The sequence below is a fragment of the Phocoena phocoena genome, chromosome 4, assembly GCF_963924675.1.
Source record: "Phocoena phocoena chromosome 4, mPhoPho1.1, whole genome shotgun sequence".
In the NCBI taxonomy this organism is placed as follows: Eukaryota; Metazoa; Chordata; class Mammalia; order Artiodactyla; family Phocoenidae; genus Phocoena; species Phocoena phocoena.
Genome location: NC_089222.1, coordinates 105,685,596 through 105,706,067, shown reverse-complemented (window position 1 = coordinate 105,706,067; position 20,472 = coordinate 105,685,596). Strand labels below are relative to the sequence as shown.

Below are 20,472 nucleotides of genomic sequence, written 5' to 3'. Positions count from 1 at the left end.
TGAAATTAGGTACATTATATTGAACTTTCTACTTTATCCATCCTTACATTCCTCAAGTGGTAAAAATACCTGTTCTCATGGAGCCTGCATTCTAATTAGAGTCTATATTCAAGTATTTAAAACTTCTTAATTTTCCATTCCATTTTTCCTTTGACACTTGTGTTCTTGGCAATCTATTCTTGAACTTTTACTTCAGCAAATATTTATTTAGTCCCCGTCGTGTGCTAGGCGCTAAGCTCTGGAAAAACCAAAATAAGCAAAAGCAAAAGAACCCCTGCTATTGTGCAGTTGAATTCTGGTGTAGAGACACAAAGACAAGAAGTCAAACCTTTGTAAAGTAAGAGTATTTCAGAAAGTGACATGACTTTAGTGGGAACTACTGAAGTGTTTTTAGAGTAGAGAGACAATACTTGACTTCTGTTTTAAATGTGTGAAATCATAGCATTTGTGAAGGGATATATCCGTTTTCTTTTTTTCTTGTGAACGGGGTTTCCATTCAGTTATCAAAATAATTAATCCCTCAAGGGAAAGTTCATGGTTTTGTATTGTTTTCTATCTCCTACTCAAATTCTAAAGCCCGCCCCTTCTCCTGTTTGTTTTTAATCTCTGCATTTCCACTACTTTTGTTGCTGTTGCTTCTTCCTACTCTGAATTTTCTTGGGCCTCTAACTCCTGCCTCCTTGGAGAGATTTCACCTTCTCTTCCCATCTTAGCTTTATCTGGAGAATAGTCTTCCATTTTCTAACTGAACTGCTGCTGCTGGTGCTTTGCTGCTGGTGCTTGCCAGACATGTGCCCTAAGCGACCCAGGAAAGGCCAACACGTAGTCCATCATGTATACTCTTCTAAAACCTCACATTTGCTAAGTTTTGTGAATTCTCCAGGCTTTTGACTGACCTTTGATAACCCAGTGACAATCCCAATGTCACCTTTTGAATTTTTTAATACTTTCTACTAGTGCAAGCCCTAGTTCCCAAGTGGTACATTTCTATCCATCTTTCATACAGCTTAAGATCATGCTCTTTCTCCTCTACAAGAAGTAGGACAAACACAGCGCTGCTCATACTTTAATGTACATAAAGATCACCTGGGGATCTTGTTAAAGTCCAAGTTATGGCTCAGTAGTTCTGGGGTGAGGCCTGAGAGTCTGCATCTCTAACCCGCTCTGAGGTGATGCTGATGGTGCCGTTCCCTGATCACGCTTTGGGTTAGCAAGGGTTTAACATTCTTTGCTGGGTTTGAGTTAATCGCTCATCTGTTCCCCCACCTACTCCCCTCCCATTTTCCAACTGTGAGTATCCCAGCTTGCCACTCTGTCATCTTGGGCAAGTTACATAATTTCTGTGTCAGTTTTATCATTTGTAAAATGGGGATAATGATCGTACTTGCTGTATATAGATTCATCGGTTTGGCGTGGTTCTTAGAAAAATGATCAGGCTTAAGGCCTAAGGCAGGCCTGTAACCTGTCTGGTGAAATGTGTGAACTCTGAAGTCATACTGTTCGGATTTCTGTTTTTCACAGTGAGACCAAAACCTACCTCTTAAGCTTATTCTGTTCTCCATGAATTTCAGATTTCCTAAACCTTGAGTTGTTCAAGTAGAAATTATTAATTTTTCTTATCCACTGACTATATTTTTCCTCTGCTTTATTCCAAGAGGAAACTTCATTCTTAGAACCAGATGTTCCATATACAGATAGTCCCCAACTTAACGATGGTTCAACTTACAATTTTTCAACTCTACAATGGTGTGAAAGCATACCATTCAGTAGAAACTGTACTTCAAATTCTGATCTTTTCCCAGGCTAGTGATATGCTATATGATACTGTCTCATATGCTGGGCAGCTGCAGCAAGCAGCAGCTCCCCGTAGCTCCCAGTTAGCCATGCCATCACAAGAGTAAACAACCAATACACTTACAACCATTCTGTACCCAGACAACCATTCTGTTTCGTTTTCAGTATAATCAATAAATTACATGAGATGTTCAACATTTTATTATAAAATAGGCTTTGTGGTAGATGACGTTGCCCAACTGTAATGTAAGTGTTCTGAGCATTTTTAAGGTAGGCGTGGCTAAGCTATGATGTTTGGGAGGTTAGGTGTATTAAATGCATTTTTGACTTATATTTTCAACTTACGGTGGTTTATTGGGACTTAACCCCATTGTAAGTTGAGCAAGATCTATGCTGGCTTCTAAGACCCTTGCTTACTTGGCACTTGGCTTCCAGTAAGTTTTCTTTACCTCAACACAAGAAGATGACACATTTCTTATATGATGCCCCTACCTCATTATTATTTTTAATCTGTTCATTGGTGAGCTTTCCATAGGCTTGTGATTGAATTCATACACTCCAAAATCCATTAATTTAATTAAATATTTTAGATTCTTAATGAAATGACAAAAATAATATAAAATTTGGAAAAACTTCCTTGTAAATTCTGTTAATTAGGATGAGGACTTATTAACAGTCAATTAACTGAATGTGATTAAATAGGGAAATGAGAGAGAGAGATAAAAGAGAGACCTTCCAGTGCTATCCAGTAATACGCCACTCCCCCTACAAGCTTGTAACAATAGGGGCTGGAGGAAGTAGCAGGTGGTGGGGCATTTGGTATGTGACCAATCTCATTCTTGTTGGTGCTTCTTCAAAATGCACTAGGTGTGCAACAGAACCAACAGAACAGGAATCGTGTTATACCTACATTAAAAATGGGATGTATGGCTCTGCATGAGAGCGTTCCTTCCACTGAGAGAATGACTGTATGACCCAAACTAAATGCAGCCTGCCCCAATACCCAGAGGTCAGAAAGTTTTGTAAAGTTTTGTTTCCCACTGTAGCTTCCTCATAATTTACTGCCTCATGGGCCATTCATCTAACAAATCAAACTTATAAACTTTTACCTTCTCTGTTTGGGCTTGAAGGATTTGACAGAAACTTGTTTACCCATTAGTAAAAGATCTCTCTGTTCTAAATACTCTAGGTAAAGATGAATAAAGAGACTAACACCAGTTACCATCAGTTACATGGTAAGATAAGACAGTTTTTAAAACAAGGATCAGTTATGTTCTTGCTGTGGTTGAGTCTATGGTATCTTCCATGAAACTGGAAGTGAAATTGTAAAGAAGGGACAACCTCAGGAATGTATGGAAGTAAAATATTGTATGGAGATGAAACTACTAAACTAAAAGTGTAGTGAAGGCGATCAACAGCAGATTAGCTCCAGGAAAATCCAAATCAGTGAAGGAAATAATTTTTAAAAATTAATTTTCAATCCATAATTACATACAGCTGTATCTTATTTCAGTTTTCAAGATAAAGAAAGATGCAGGACTCCTATAAAACAAACAGGATTCTCACAAAGGAAAGAATAAAATCAGGTCTGCAGTGAACTTCTTCATTGTAACAAATGCCAGAATAAATAAATAATGTCTGGAGTTTTTAAAGGGAAAAATATTATTTAATAATACAACTGCCAGGCCCTATAGTCTATGAGAGAGGGCAACAGAAATAAATAGTCCAAATACTTGGAAAACAAACCAGCTACATCTTTTATCAGGAAAACAAATAAAAGAAGTATGCCAGCTGATTTAGAAGTGATCAAAACAAAGAATTTACACAGAGTTGTTACAGAAAAAAAATAGGACTGACCTGAAGAAACAAGTAAAAATTAGCACACTATTGTTAATATCGTTATTATGAAAATCCTATTAATATCAGAAATGATTCCCCCAAAAGAAAATACAAGTTTTAAATAAAAGCACACACACAGTAATCAGGAACTAAAATCTCAGATTATGTTATTGATTGGATGGAGGTAAGGAAGATAGGGAGGAATCAAGTATATTCTTGGGCATCTAAGCTGAAGTAACCACGTAGGGTAGTGCTATTCACTAAGTGAGCAGTGATCATAGCGGGAAGAGGAGGATATAGAAAGAAGATAAGTTCCATTCTAGATGCAAGAGTTTTAAATATCTTTGGAATATCCAAGTACTGATGATGCACAATAATGTTTAGTTTCATGGGTCTATATATGTATCTTCCTAATTTGTTTCTTTTTAATCCAAGAACATGTATAATTTTTATTAATCAAGAGAAAAATAGATGTTATAAAGATTTTTGTTCACTTTTTTAATTTAGGGGAAAAAAAACAGAGACCCTGGAGTAGTCAACAAAATGCCAACCAGTAATTAAAAGCGTTAGTGCTAGAGCTCTACAAATGTTTTAATGAGCCTACCTTTATCTCAGAGAAAACTCTATCCCCATCCTTTGGGGTCAGTGTATAAATCACAAAGATCTTTTTTGTTTATACTAGAAGTTGGCCTTCCTTAAGCTTTTTTTCCTGGGACTTCACCCTATTTTTAAATCTGCTTGACCTTCCTTGGGGGAGTAGAGGAAGGAGGTGGGAGGAGGTGAGGTAGAGGACATAAACTTCCAAACAGGAAGAGGCCCAAGGCTATCTTACTGCAATAGCATCTTTAAAGGAGCAAAAAATAGGGGCTTCCCTGGTGGCGCAGTGGTTGAGAGTCTGCCTGCCGATGCAGGGGGCATGGGTTCATGCCCTGGTCTGGGAAGATCCCACATGCTGCGGAGTGGCTGGGCCCGTGAGCCATGGCCGCTGAGCCTGCACGTCCGGAGCCTGTGCTCCGCAACGGGAGAGGCCACAACGGTGAGAGGGACGCGTACAGCAAAAAAAAAAAAAAAAGGAGCAAAAAATAATTAGCAGTAAAAGAACCAGCCACAATAGATCGTTATGCCCACCCTGTTTCACTGGGGCAAGTGTTGATCTCCCCTGAGAAGTTAGAGTATATATTCATCGTGGTCATAAGACCAGCACATCTCCCAGATTTTATTATTTGTAGCTAATAGGAATAAGTTTAGAACTATTAACATTCCACTAAAACCTTCTCAAAACTGGGATCATGTCCCCTCCTCCCTAGGCTACTTGGAAGAAATTTCCCAAATACTTAATTTGGCGTTTTTGAATACCAAAATTCCTCATCTTGGTATTCAAAACCACCTTTGTATTGCTGGTTAAAAGGTTTTTAAATAGAACCATATCAGCTTAAGAACAAGACATAAGTGAGAAGCAGTTTCAAAATTGTGTTCCCATATTTTCTGCTTGAATAGAAGCTCTCCTGTCTCTGCACAACTCCATCTTGATTGCATATGACTTGCCCCACCTAAGTTTTTCCACTGTTACAAAGCACTAATCTATATTCTGTCTGTGGTTTGATAGTCTCTCCAACTACAACATAATTAGATTTGGTGGGCAAAGACTAACTTTCATCCCTTTGTTTCCAACACTTAGTAGTCTAAGTCCCCTAAGGGGGACTGGTATGTTTGCCAGTACAAAGGAAGGATAAATAAGTCCATAGACATTTCCATCTGATGTCTAGCCATTTCTTACTTAAAAAAAAATTCTATTTAGAGATGTATTATCCTTGCTGAACTCTTAAAAAATAAGAAACAATGAGGTGTATTGTCTGAAGCTGTTTACTTCATGGTCCATTGGTTACCACTGTGTACAATAAGATGGGGGAGACATCAATAAATGTATTCATGGGATGAAACCATCAAATGTTTACTTGTAGATTATACTTTGACGATGTGTAGGAAAAAAGAGAAACTAAAGTATGTTTAATTGTGAGAAAAGTATAAGGGAAAAGATTTCACTATCTATGAAAGAAACATGTTTGACAAGTGTGCCACATATTTAGCACTGGGAGTAAGAGGGATTGATGTTAAAATTAAAGTTTCAGATTCTGAAATCATTTTGCAAAGATTGTATTCCTTAGATAAATCTTGTGTTGAAATGGGTAAAAGCTTTGATATTTTTCCTCTGGCATTTATCTTGAAATTAGTACTCATGGTTAATAATTCTTATATATCACTGCCTCAGAAATGTTTTCACTTTCTCTGTGTTTTTTTTTAATAATCTGTTTGAGTAGGAAACACTTTACTTTGGTTCAACTGTTGAAGTTCTACAGTCACTTTGAAGAGATAAAAGACCCAGAATTATTTCAAGCATAAAATATATAATAAATAAACTTGAGATAGTTAAGCTCAAGGGACCAAGAGCAAGCCTCCAAAAGATAGGGCTGTCAACATCAGTACGTTGCATATCTCAGGAAAGGCGGGTATACCTGGGCATATGGAAGAGCAGTCATCTCAAAGAGATGAACATTGATAGTTATTCACACCATAGTATCCAACATAAATGAAGATCTTAATATCCTGAGTATCTTGCAATCTGTGTTGTCAGGAGCAGACATATACTTGCCTTTAAAGTCAGTGATAGGACTTAACTTTGAAATTAGTTCTAAAAGCATATCGGGATCACTGAGGCACTCATTATTCACTGAAAGCTGATTCTGTAGAGTGTCTTTAATACATAATAATTAGAATTATCAACATATTAGTGCTTGAAGTAGTTTATATTTTCCCAGATAAAATATTAGCTCATAGAAAATTTAGCTGTAAAGAACTGTAGAGGATATTAAGTCCAATCTAATTTTTTAATAAATGATGAAACCAAAGACCAGAGAGATTCATTAATTCATTCATTCAACAATGTTTACTGACGCTTAAGTAACTTGTTCAATTTGTAGCATAGCCCGTATTGTGACCTGTTCTCTTGACTGACTCCAGTACTCTTTCTGCTGAGTCATATTTTACATTTAGCTCTCTGTGTAGGAAACTGTGCTCAAATAAATCTTGCATATACTTTAATTCTGCTTCAGGGTCCATCTTAGAGGCTAGAATGTAACAATAGCACTTCTCTGTTGGCCATAATATCTCATTACTTATTTAAAAATATTGATAGTAGGGCACGGTTGTGCTTTTATTAGCATGGCAAGCACCAATTAATTTTGAAATTTGATTATACTCTCAGTTGATAGTTTTACTGTATTTATGATTGGCTTCCGCTTCAGAAAAAAACTGATTGCTAATTTAAGTAACATTTACATTGCTACCTAAAATTTTTTAAATATAAAAATGCAATCAGGTTTATTACAGGAGACAGTTACTCATATTTAAATATTTGTTTTTTTTAAAAGCCCCAAAAGAGGTATCTTAAATAGTTCACTAAGTACGTGATTCTAGTTATTTTTAAAAATCAAATATGTGTAATTTATATGCATTAATGCATTTTTATAATTTTAAGACTGAGAGTCACTTTAGAAATTATTTAATCCAATAATCCCTTATTTTATAGATCAGAAAATAAAGCTCCAGTGGAGTTGAGGTTTATAGAAGCAGGAAAAGGGCCTAAATCCTGTTCTCAACCCAGCATTCTTTCCAGTATTCCCTAATCTATTATATGAAATGATGTAACCATGTGTTTGCAATAATGTATATGTCAAAAGAATAGGTTTAAAGAAACGTTTTTATTTATACTACCATCTTAAATGCTTCATGGTCTTAACATTTTAAAGCCTTTTCAAGACCACCTTATCCGGGAGAGGGAAGAAGAGGAAACTTTAGTTTGGTTACCTGAATGATAGCAGATGAAGGCATCAACTAGAGTTCAAATTATAGAAATGGCAAGGAAGAAGCAGATCAGGAGATGTTGAAGAAAACTGCCATGACATTAGGATCAATAGAAGCAGATGAGTTTTATATTTGATCCCAAACACAAACATAAAAACAAATAACACCTAAAACCAAGAATCCCCAGACTTCTGATATAATACTCATGGAGATTTTTTTTTTAAGTTTGAGCACATATCCCCAATATATGTATATTTGTTATTTATGTATGTGCACTAATACTGTAATACATTATAAAACACAAAAATACATAGTAAAATATTTTAACAGTGTGAGACTTTAATGACATCAGTATGACTGAATGTGCTTTTATTTTTGAAAAATTTTTAACAGTTCACATAGTACTTCAAAGTCTGATTTTTTAAGTTCAGTTTGCTTTGATACTTGGTTTTAATAGTTGTCATAGGTGAAAAAGATACCTTTGGTAGATCCAAATGGAAAAAAATTTTTTTTTCTAAATGTTGATATACTCAGTTTTAAATGCCTTCCACCAAATTTATAATTTTTTTAATAAAAAATTTGCAATTTTGCAACTTTCTGCAAATTTGCAATTTTTTGTTGCAATTTGACTACTGAATTTCTATTGTTTTTGAAATCAATCATTGTTTTCTTGAATAGCAACCATTTTTTAAACAAAATAACTCATTTAAATGCTCCAAATGAAGAATTTTTTTTTTAGAATTTTATTTATTTATTTTTATACAGAAGGTTCTTATTGAAGGATTGTTTTAAACAGAAAATTCTAGTTTAAGTTTTTTAATGGCATAGATACAAGCATTATAGGTGATACCGATTTTGGGCAACAACAATCACGTAATGCTGTAAATACATCCAAACATCCATTTTAAATGATTTTCTCCTTAAGAACTTTCTTTTACAAAGCAGTAACTTTTTCACTGTATACTATTCTCTTTATATGAGCAAACTCAGAATGTTTATGTTTTCAAAAACATAGGTAAATACTTCTTAGGAACTTATCACAGAAATGAACAGCAAATTTGTGAGAACTGTCTTTTTGTAAATGAAAACTGCATAACATCTTTGAATTTTACCACTTTTAAAGTGCTTTGCCATAAGATAACCGATGAAAATATAATAATAAAAGATATCATGATCATTCTCATTTCAAAGTATTATAAAGATTTTACTGTATTTTAAGGCTTTGTTTTTATAAATTAACCACATTGAATACCTTTTGTATTTTTGCTTTGATTTGCTGCAGTAGCTTGCTTATGAATGAATTTGACATGTGGTATTTTATACTTTTCTTCTGGAATCTGCATTTCATTCAAAATAAGACAGATATTCCATAGTGCTTCTACTTACACAGATTTCTATAAATTCCTATTTTGATTTAAAAAGTTATTTATTACTGCAAATAGGTCTTCTCTGATATACCTTTCCTTTTCTGACTGTTTGAAGAAGCTTTTAACTACCTAGGAAGTAAGATGGCAACACCTAATTAGTAATGCAAGGCCTTCCTCCTATATTATGAGTACCAGAAGAGTGGAGTGGTACAGATTTTCAGTACTGCAGGAGAAAGAATTATTATGGATTGAGGTGGCTAGTGGAGGCTTCTCTGTGGAAAAATAGTTAAGAAAGGATTTAGATAGGTTTACCAAAAGTTGTAAGAGAAAGAGAATGATATGAGAAAAGGCATAGGCAAGAAAGGACAAGATAAGTTTGGGAGACATGGAAGAGACCAGGCTGGAGAAAAGGAGTCATGATGTGCAATAATAGGTGAGTGAGTAGGTACGTAAATCCAGAGGTCCTCAAATATGAAGTCGGGGCATTAAGAACCTTTATCCTATGATAAGCGAAAGGGTTCAGATCAAGTTTGTGCGATGGCCAGAACACTGGCCTGCAGCTTCACAGACATGTTGTGGTGGCCAACTCTAAAGAGGCAGCAGGTGCAGGGAAGAAACATCTTCTGGAACTAAATGGATTCTAAAAGAAGAGTGAGGTAGTTATGTTTTCTCTCTGCCTTTGGCAAAAACACAAGATTGAATGTAAGTTTCGGAGGAAATTGTATTTAGCACAGTGCAGTGGGTAAATAAAGGATGAGGTTAATACTCAGGTCCAAATTTAATTAAGTAAACATTCTAAAAAAACACAATATGAATATACTCTAGAAAAGATAAGTTGTAAATTCTGTAGTGATTTAAGTGTTCCCTTTTTGCTTGGGAGGCTTTTAAATTGAATATCATCCAAAAAAGCCACGATACTATTTAAGGAAAAATAAGCCAGAAGATACTTAGAAACTTTTTTTCATCCTGTGTCTTTTTAAGTAGACAAAAGTGAAATCTTTCATCTCTATTTCCTATCCAGAGTTATTTCCCCATAGAAGTGGCCTCCAAAATATGATGCACTTGACTCAACGAGTGCACGCACACAAAAAACAAAACTTTCATTTATAATTTTTATATTAGAAAGATGAATTTAAGCTAATTTACTAATCTTTAATAGAAGGATTGGTAGGAGTACAGGTATATAATTTACAGTATAAACATTTATGAAAGTACACTCCAAATGTAGGAGGGATTGGGTTTGCCAAAAAGTTCATTCAGTTTTTTCTGTAAGATAGCTCTAGTAGCTAGTAGTGCTTAGTTGTCTTTAACTTCATTTGGAACAATTTTGTTAGATTGTATTCTGACAGCTGTCATATCATCGTGTGTTAAAAAAAAAAACTTATCAAAATTGGTGAATTTCTGTATAGCCATTTTAATATTGAAGATGGAAGAAAAAAGCAACATTTTTGGCATATTATGCTTTATTATTTCAAGAGAGGTAAAAATGCAACTGAAACTTGAAAAAAAAAATTGTGCAGTGTATGGAGAAGGTGCTGTGACTGATCAAATGTGTCAAAAGTGGTTTGTGAAGTTTTGTGCTGGCAATTTCTCGCTGGATGATGCTCCGTGGTCAGGTAGGCCAGTTGAAGTTGATAGCGATCAAATTGAGACATTAATTGAAAACAGTCAACGTTATACCACGCGGGAGATAGCCGACATACTCAAAATATCCAAATCAAGTGTTGAAGATCATTTGCACCAGCTTGGTTATGTTCATCGCTTTGATGTTTGGGTTCCACATAAGTTAAGCAAAAGAACCCTTCTTGACCGTATTTCAACATACGATTCTCTACTTAAACGTAATTAAAATGTTCTGTTTTTAAAACAAATTGTGACGGGTGATGAAAAGTGGATACTATACAATAATGTGGAACGGAAGAGATTGTGGGGCAAGTGAAATGAACCAGCACCAACCAAACCAAAGGCCGGTCTTCACCCAAAGAAGGTGATGTTGTGTATATGGTGGGATTGGAAGGGAGTCTTCTATCATGAGCTCCTTCTGGAAAACCAAACGATTAATTCCAACAAGTACTGCTACCAGTTAGACCAACTGAAAGCAGCACTCGACAGAAAGCATCCAGAAAGTCAACAGAAACACGTAATCTTCCATCAGGTTAATGCAAGACTGCATGTTTCTTTGATGACCAGGCAAAAACTGTTACAGTGGCTGGGAAGTTCTGATTCATCCGATGTATTCACCAGGCATTGCACCTTCGGATTTCTATTTATTTCGGTCTTTACAAAATTCTCTTAATGGAAAAAATTTCAATTCCATGGAAGACTATAAAAGGCACCTGGAACAGTTCTTTGCTCAAAAAGATAAAAAGTTTTGGCAAGATGGAATTATGAAGTTGCCTGAAAAATGGCAGAAGGTAGTGGAACAAAATGGTAAATAAAGTTCTTGGCGAAAATAAAAAAATTGTCTTATTTTTACTTTAAAACCGAAGGAACTTTTTGGCCAACCCAATACAATCAAAAAGTATGCCAGAGTTGACTGTGGGGTAGGGATTGTTAAATATACAGATTATCAGGGTTTTCTCCTAGAAACCTTGATTCAGTAGGTTTGAATTGGGGTCTGGGAATCATTTTTTAACAGGACCTCCAAGTGTTTCTTATTTTCAGCCAAGTTTAAGAAATTAGCAATAGACCTATTTCACCATATCTTGACTTTAGGCCCAAGTCCAGTTCTGGGTCCCACAGCACTAATGGCTGTATGATTGGTGCCTCACCTATCCTAACACAGCTAGAAAGAAAGATTGTCCAAGAGCTCAGCAGCAGAGCTAAAGCCTAATCAGTGATTCATGGGCTGGCATCCAGCTCACCTTATTTCTTATGCTTTGACTGGACCAAAAGCCAGCTTACGGTAGTTCAATTTGTATGGGCAGCAATATGTATGTCTAGAGTAATTTAGGAGTTTGTTTACCTTGAGGTTTGAAATCGATGATTATTTTTAACCATGAAGTCATTGCCACAGATCATTACTATGTTCCATGTGTTAAAAAATCATGGCTGATCAATAACTTTAGACCATATTTTTATGAGTGCTATAATATGCTGACACATGGAAATGTAGAAATTAATTTTATGCTAAGGAAGTTGGGTGTCCTAAAATAAAATATTTATTCAGAATCTTAAAAAATAGAAAAAAAATAGCTAACATTAAGTACTTATGCATTGTCCTAAGCACTTTTCAGTACTGTGTATTATTTAATCCTCACAACAATCCTATGAAGTGGGTGTTTTTAGTATCCGTTTTATAGAGGAGTTAACTGAAGGAGCAGAGAGGTTAAGTAACTTGCCCATTTGGTTATAGGGTTTTTGTTTGCTTGCTTGCTCATTTTAATTTGGGAATTCCCTAAGTAACTTTTAGAAGATACTTACTTTCATGTTTTGACTTAATGGTCCTTTGGCTTCTTTGAATGATTCTTCATCTTGAAACTTGATTCCTTCTACTGCCTTGTTCTCTTATAAAACAAAACCTCTTTCATGTATTGTAACAATGAATGAAAAGTGGCATATAGATATCACTTTGGAAAGTTGAAACGATGAAAGAGCATGACAATTTAATAAAAGCAAAGTGTTCACTGCCACTTTGAATATGTAGCCTAATGATCCATCTGATAAATAAAATTTGTAAATATATATGGTTTTATCCTGAAGCTTCGCTTTATAACTGTTACTAGGTTTTTCATGTCTGAGGGATTTTTTTAGCACAGAAAGAAATTCTGACAGTTGCTTGTATTTTGATTGATGTTCAGTTTATTCCAGTTTTTAGCATTGCCAATTTCAATATCTAGCTTTTTCTTAAGGCCTTAAGCTCAATTTATGCATTAAAAAATAAATCTATCCATACCTTCACTAGGCCTTCAGTTAATCTTTTTAAATTATCAAATTAAATTCCATGAAACATTAAAAAAAATACCTAGCAAAGTATATAATGAATCAAAGCATCATAATCAAATGATTAAATCTTGTAAATCTAATAAATTTATAAATTCAGTAAACCAAGTTCTCCTAAATATTAAACATTGTTCACAAACTTGTTACCTATTTCGTATTTTAATCACAAGTCTGAGACACCAGATTCTCTAAAAACATTTCAAATATCTTTTTTAAAAAAGTCCTCCAAAATGCATAGACAAATTATCAGTTAATGCCCAACTTATCAATAGTATCTTTATCTTAAACCTAATGCAAAGTCTTCATATTATAGCCTGGATTCATTCCTTCAGCCTGTCATTTCTCATCCCAAGACTATACATCTACTTACACAACAAAGTGGAATAGAATTTCCATCTTCCAGCCTTCTGCTACACCTAAGATTCTACATTTGGGATCAGTGACAGAGACCTGTACCTACCTGCCAACCAGAATCTGCATTGGACAGGGACCTCTCTATTACCTTCTTATTGTTAGGCCTGCCATTGTTAACAGAGACTTTATGAACTCTCACATGACTGAACGTACACGTTTTACATTTTTGCAACCTGGTTCTTTTCCTAGGAATGATGCATCCCATATGTTTTTCCCTTAGGTTACACTTCATCCCTGTTACATTGGGATTTTCTAAGTCCAATTATGTACAAACTGTGTAACCTTTGGCATTAAAGCCTATTTGTGTACTAATGGGGTTTTGACACCCTAATTAGGTTACTAAAGCAACCCTTTCTCTTCTGTAGTTTAACAGCTGCCTCACTGACCATCAGTCATTTTATTGACAATGATGATCAAGTTTAGTTTTTAACCCCTTTAAATTCACAAAGCCAAAATGATTTTTCTCTCCTAGGAATGCCAGAATCACCTCCGCAGATATGGAAATGTGAATCTGGAACTGGTGACTCGAATCATTAGAGATGGTGGCCCATGGGAAGATCCAGTGTTGCAAGCTGTTCTAAAAGCCCAGCCAGCATCTCAGGAGATAGGTACTTCAGGAGACTCAAACTCTAAACCAACATTTGTGAGAAGCAAATACAATTTCATTTTCTAACTAGAGCAGTAATAGTGATTTTTCTTTATTTTATAATACTGAATAAAAGTAATGTATTTTCACATGAAGTGTGTCTAATTTGTTACATTAACCCAGCCCAAGAGTGACTTGACATAGATTAGGTACAATTATTTCTAGTAATTTCCTATTAAAATGGGAATTCAGAGTGTTAACATATTTAGTATCCCCATGCTTTTTACAGAGTTTGTTTTCACTTCAGTTATGTTTTTTAAAATCTATTTAAGTAGGAACACCCTTTAAAACAAACAAACAAACAAAAAAACACCCTCCTTAAGCACATGGAATCTCCCTTTTACAGGAAACTCTGAAGGATGGAACTCCTTCAGCTTTTGTTTTGATATACACTACCATATATCCTACACCTAGCCAGTGCTCAGTATAAATATTTGTTTACTGAATGAATGACCACATGATGAATGCATAACTGAATGAGTGACTAATGAGTAAATTTCGATTCCAAATACTCTAGAGCAGTATTTCCCGAACTTCATTGATTAATAGAAGTTAAGTTTTGTTTCATCCCCTTACCACCTGCATACCTTTTGGACATCACTTCCTCTCCAACCTAGGTACACAGTGGTGCCTGTGAGCCAAAATCTGCTTTTGAAGGCAGGAAGCTCTGTCAACTATTTCTAGTTAATTCTTTTTAAAAAAAACATTTGCCATATTATTCCTGAACCCCAGAACATTTGGGTCACCAAAACATAGAATGTAAGCTCAGCAGTAGTGAATAAGCACAAGTGTGGACACATTTGAGAGCATGGAGAGAGCCTATGGAGTGCAATTATAACATGGCCAAAGGGAAAGACAAGACCTGCCAGCTGGAACCATTCAGATATTGGTCTGGTGAGAAGACGTTTCACACCACCAATTGCCTGTGCAGGTTAGGATCTTTCCATTTGTCCCAGGTAAAGGAGTGGGGTGGGTTGTGAGTAGAACTGAATGGAGAAGGGGCTATGATTCTAGGGCTTAAGAGCAAGCTGACCCCAGATACAAGTGTAGAGGACTAGAAGAGATGTTAGAGAAGATGAAAAAAGAGATAAGACCAGGAGAAGCAGTGGTGGAATGAGATGGGAGGTAGGACAAGACTAGAAGGAAAGAGCTAAGGTACATGTGACAACGGTGTGGTATAAAGGATACAAAGGAGAGTAGCACTTGATGTGAGGGTCTTGGAAAGGAATAAAAAGAAAAGAAAAAAACTGAAGAGGGAGGCAGTAGTTAGATCAGAGGAGGAAGAGTCGGCTCATTGAGGAAAAGTATGAACCATCAAATATAGGGAAGGCAAGGGTGACAGCCTTGAAGGAATCTCTGAGGAAACTGGAGAATGTGGCCAGAGGGGACAGGAGCTAGGCAAAGACAGAATCATAGGGAATGAGAACAGGGGAGGAGAGTTTGGGGTTTTAGGGTAGCTTTTGGGCTCCTTTCAGTAGGAGCTAGAACAAACCTGTTGCTTGTTGGTGTGAGGGCTGATGGCCTCAATATATACCGTTTATAATATGTATATAGTCCTGTCATATATATTCCTTTTATACTTACACTAGCATACCTCACTTTGGGAAAAGCTGCTCTAGAACCTCATTAATGTAGATGACTGTACTCTAGTTGGTGATCATCAGAGTAAAGATCAGTCTGAAGTTTATCTTTGCATCAACTATACAAAATCATTGTCTGCTTAGCTTATAGTGTAAACAGAATTGCAAGGCAAATGTTGAAGCCCAAATAAAACATTATTCATAGGCATTTCAGAAACTACTGATTAAACATCTATAACTAATTAAAAGATTTTTGGATTTGAAATCATGAAATATGGGTTCCAGTTCCTGCTCTGCCACTTATTTAATTAATTCTTTGTCCTTGGGCAAGTCATTTGACCTCTCTGAGACTCAGTTTTGTGATCTGTAAAACAAGTATTAATATTATACCTGTCATGAGGTTGTTGTTAGGTCTAAATGAACTTATATAGATAAAGATTTTTATATATTTTAAAATTGTATAAAAGCAAGTATTAATTAGTAATTATCCTTAGTGACACATGGGCCTATATTAATAAGCAGTCCTGTTTGGCACTACTTGTAACTTAATTTTTTTGTTTGAAAGTAATAAAATATATTTCTTTTATGATTGAACTTTTTCATTAATTCAGATTACATTTCTCTATAATTAATCTGAATTAGTATGGTTTAATGACAAATTACAATTTAGCCTTTTAATCTTATAGGAATGAAAATACTGGTCAGTAAGAAGATAAAGTACGTAATCTTAGACTAGAAAGAAATTTGAAACATATTTTAACATTAGTGAACACAAAAAAAGAATATTTCATGGTTTTTTTTTGTTTTTTAAATTTTGCTTACTTTTTAGACTGAGAAAGAATCAGCAACTATTTCTTGGGCACAGTTTTGGTGTCTCTTACTTCCATTTTTCCAATCATTTAACTGAACATTCCTTTCACAAATAAACTCCTAATAAGAAAAATACTATTTAATTAAATAGTTGATTTAATTAGATACCACATGTTAGCGCTAAGGTGTCAAAGAACAAAGTTTGAGACAGTCTTTTCATGAGAGTAATAAGAGTCTGTTTTCTTTTTAATATAGTGAACAAATATTTAAGTTCTGAAAATCCACTATTCTTTGAACTACGTGCCAGATATCTAATTGCTTGTGAACGCATACCTGAAGCAATGGCTCTCATTAAATGTTGTATAAATCACCCAGAAATCAGTAAAGACTTGTACTTCCATCAAGCACTCTTCACATGTCTGTTTATGTCACCTGTAGAAGATCACCTATTCCGGGAGGTATTGTTTGAGATTATGTTTGCCTATTACCATTTTAACATTACCAAAAAAAAAAAAAAAGTAGCCCATTCTTGTTAAATTCCTTTTACAGTAATATCAAAGGTTTTAAAATTACATTATCTAGATGTTCCCTTTGGCACCATTCTTTAAGCTCATATTGAATTAGAGTCTGATATTAACAAATGATGAAATTAAAATTTTTGTTGATAAGCATTATTCATGTTGAGTGAGCTTCTGGTGTGACAGAGGTTAAATAAAAACCGAGAAGCATTATGATTTTGCATTTTAAATAAAATTGTAAGAAATTAAATGCATATGTTTGTTATTTTGGTTTTTTTTAAGATGAAAGAACCTTTTTCGAATATGGACCCTACATACCAACAAGCTGTGGACATTGAGATTAAAAGTAGTCATTGTAAACTGTAGGTTCTATATAGTGAAACTATGAAAACATGAAAATATCTCTGTACAATTCATCATTGTCTTTGTAGAAGAAAACTAGAAATCTAATTTCTTCTGAATGCTTAATTTAAACATTTATTACACCTATCTTTCTAGATATTTTTAATGATACAAACTGGTTTTTCTTTTTCTCTTATAGCATTTACTGAAAACTGATTGTAAGAGTGGAATTGATATCATCTGTAACACTGAAAAAGAAGGCAAGACTATGTTAGCCTTGCAACTCTGTGAATCCTTTCTTATTCCACAGCTCCAGAATGGGGATATGTACTGTATCTGGTAAGTGTTCCTAATATAGAAATTGAAACGGTGAGATGGGGTACAGAAGGAGAATTGGTTAGCAGAATTTGCACCTTATATATTTTTTTAAAGTTATGTGAAAATGTTAAGCCACTTTTTCCCCCACATTTATTGTGCAAAAAACGATAGGTTGTAAGACCTATCGTAAGGATTAAAAAAGAAAATGATCATGTACCAGTAATTGATAGTGTTGATATTTAAGGAATGTGTTACAATAAAATAGTTATGTTTTAAATTAAATTTAGAGTGTTATTTTTAAAATTTTTTAAGAGTTCATTTTTCGGAGCAGTTTTAAGTTTTACAACAAAATTGAGAGGGAGGTACAGGCATTCCCTATATATTCCCTGCCCCCACAAAGGCATTTCCTCCCCCATTATCAAGATCACTCACCAAATGGTACATTTTTTACTAAGAATGAACCTACATTGACACAATTACCCAGAGTCCACAGTTTACCTTTAGGGTTCACTCTTGGTGTTAATTTTCTATGGGTTTGGACAAATATATAATGACATATATCCATCACTATAATATCATACAGAGTATGCCCTAAAAATCCTCTGTGCTCTGCCTATTCATCTCTCCCTCCCACCCCTGCCACCACCTCTGGAAACAACTGATTTTTTTTTTTTTTTTTTTTTTACTATCTCCATAGTTCTGCCTTTTCCAAAATATCATATAGTTGGAATCATACAGTATGTAGCCTTTTCAGATTGGCCTTTTTCACTTAGTAATATGCATTTAAGGTTCCTCTGCATCTTTTCATAGCTTGATAGCTCATTTCTTTTTAGTGCTGAATAATATTCCATTGCCTGGATGTACCACAGTTTATTTATCCATCATCTACTAAAGGACATCTTGGTTGCCTCCAAGATTTGGCAGTTATGAATAAAGCTGCTATAAACATCTGTGTGCAGGTTTATGTGTGGACATAAATTTTCACCTCCTTTGGGTAAATACCAAGGAGCACGATTGCTGGAACGTATGGTAAGAGTATGTTTAGTTTTGTAAGAACCTGCCAAACTGTCTTCCAGAGTGGCTGTACCATTTTTCATTTCCACCAGCAGTGTTTGAGATTTCCTGTTGCTCCACATCCTCACCAGCATTTGTTTTTCGTGTCCCAGATTTTGGCCATTCTAATAGGTGTGTAGTGGTATCTCATTTTAATTTGCATTTCCCTGATGACATATGATGTGGAGCATCTTTTCATATGCTTATTTGCTATCTGTATATCTTCTTTGGTGAGGTGTCTGTTAAGGTCTTTGGCCCATTTTTTAATTGGGTTGTTTGTTTTCTTATTGTCGAGTTTTAAGAGTTCTTTGTATATTATGGATAACAGTCCTTTATTGGATGAGTCTTTTACAAATATTTTCTCCCAGTCTGCGGCTTGTCTTTTAATTCTCTTGATATTGTCTTTCACAGAGAAGTTTTCAATCTTAATGAAGTCCAGCTTATCAATTATTTCTTTCATGGATCATGTCTTTGGTGTTATATCTAAAAAGGCATCAACATACGCAAGGTCATCTAGGTATTCTCCTATGTTATCTTCTAGGAGTTTTGTAGTTCTGTGTTTTCTGTATAGACCATGATCCATTTTTAGTTAATTTTTGTGAAGGGTGTAAGGTCTGTGTTTAGACTCTTTTTTTTTTTTATGTGGATGTCTAGTTGTTCTAGCACCATTTCTTGAAAAGACTATCTTTGCTCCATTGTATTGCCTTTGCTCCTTTGTCAAAGAACAGTTGACTATATTTATGTGGGTCTGTTTCTAGCTCTCTGTTCTCTTCCATTGATCTATATGTCTCTTCTTTCACCAGTACAACTCTGTCTTCATTATGTTAGTTTATATTAAGTCCTGAAGTCGGGTAGTATCATTCCTCCAAATTTGTTCTTCTTCAGTATTGTATTAGCTATTCTGGGTCTTTTGTCTCTCCACATAAACAGTTTGTCCATATCCATAAAATAACCTGCTGGGATTTAAATTGGGATTGAATCTGTAGATTAAGTTGAGAAAAACTAATAACTTGAAAATATTGAGCCCTCCTGTCCATGAACATGGAATATATATCCATTTATTTAGTCCTTTGATTTCATTCATCAGAGTTTTGTAGTTTTCCTCATGTAGATCTTATACATATTTTGCTAGATTTTTTCCTCATGTAGATCTTATACATATTTTGCTAGACTTATACCTAAGTAACTCATTTTGGGGACACTAATATAAATGGTATTATGTGACTATTAGTTTTTCTAAGCATTTTTAAAACCAGTTAAAAATTATTAGCAGAGGGCTTCCCTGGTGGCGCAGTGGTTAAGAATCCACCTGCCAATGCAGGGGACATGGGTTCAAGCCCTGGTCCGGGAAGATCCCACATGATGCAGAGCAACTAAGCTGGTGCGCCACAACTACTGAGCCTGCACTCTAGAGCCTGCAAGCCACAACTACTGAAGCCCGCACACCTAGAGCCCATGCTCTGCAACAAGAGAAGCCACCGCAATGAGAAGTCCACGCACCACAGTAAAGAGTAGCCCCCACTCGCCACAACTAGAGAAAGTCCACACGCAGCAACGAAGACACAACACAGCCCAAAAATAAATAAATAAATAAAAGAGTTCTTCTTGAAATATCCTCAAATAATAGCAAAATGTTTAAAAAAAATTATTAGCAGAAAAAAAATTATTAGAATATTATGAAGCATCAAATTTATCTAGCAATCATGTAATTTAGAACGTGGTTTGAGAGTATTTTTAGTACCAACCCTTAAGTGCTATTAGATGAAATCATGAATAATAATTAGAAAAGATTCTAATAACTTCTGCCTCCCCTACCCCAGTACACACACACACACACACACACACACACACACACACACACACACAAAAGAAAAAAAACCCTACCACTTTAACATGTCATTAATTCTTAAGAGAAAACTAGGTTTCATGTGCCTAACGTCATAATATGAAATGATATGGGCTATAAACATTTTTTAATAAATGCTTTC

General features: G+C 35.0%; 1 protein-coding gene across 1 annotated transcript in view; it reads left to right on the top strand.

Moving 5' to 3' along the window:
- ZNF654 (zinc finger protein 654) overlaps window positions 1-20,472 on the top strand; it is a 100,617-nt gene that overhangs the window by 69,063 nt on the left and 11,082 nt on the right. Inside the window, exons 4-6 of the mRNA XM_065876860.1 lie at window positions 13,690-13,825; window positions 16,509-16,711; window positions 17,313-17,452. Of these exons, the coding sequence (XP_065732932.1) occupies window positions 13,690-13,825; window positions 16,509-16,711; window positions 17,313-17,452 (479 nt within the window). The remainder of the gene's footprint in view (window positions 1-13,689; window positions 13,826-16,508; window positions 16,712-17,312; window positions 17,453-20,472) is intronic.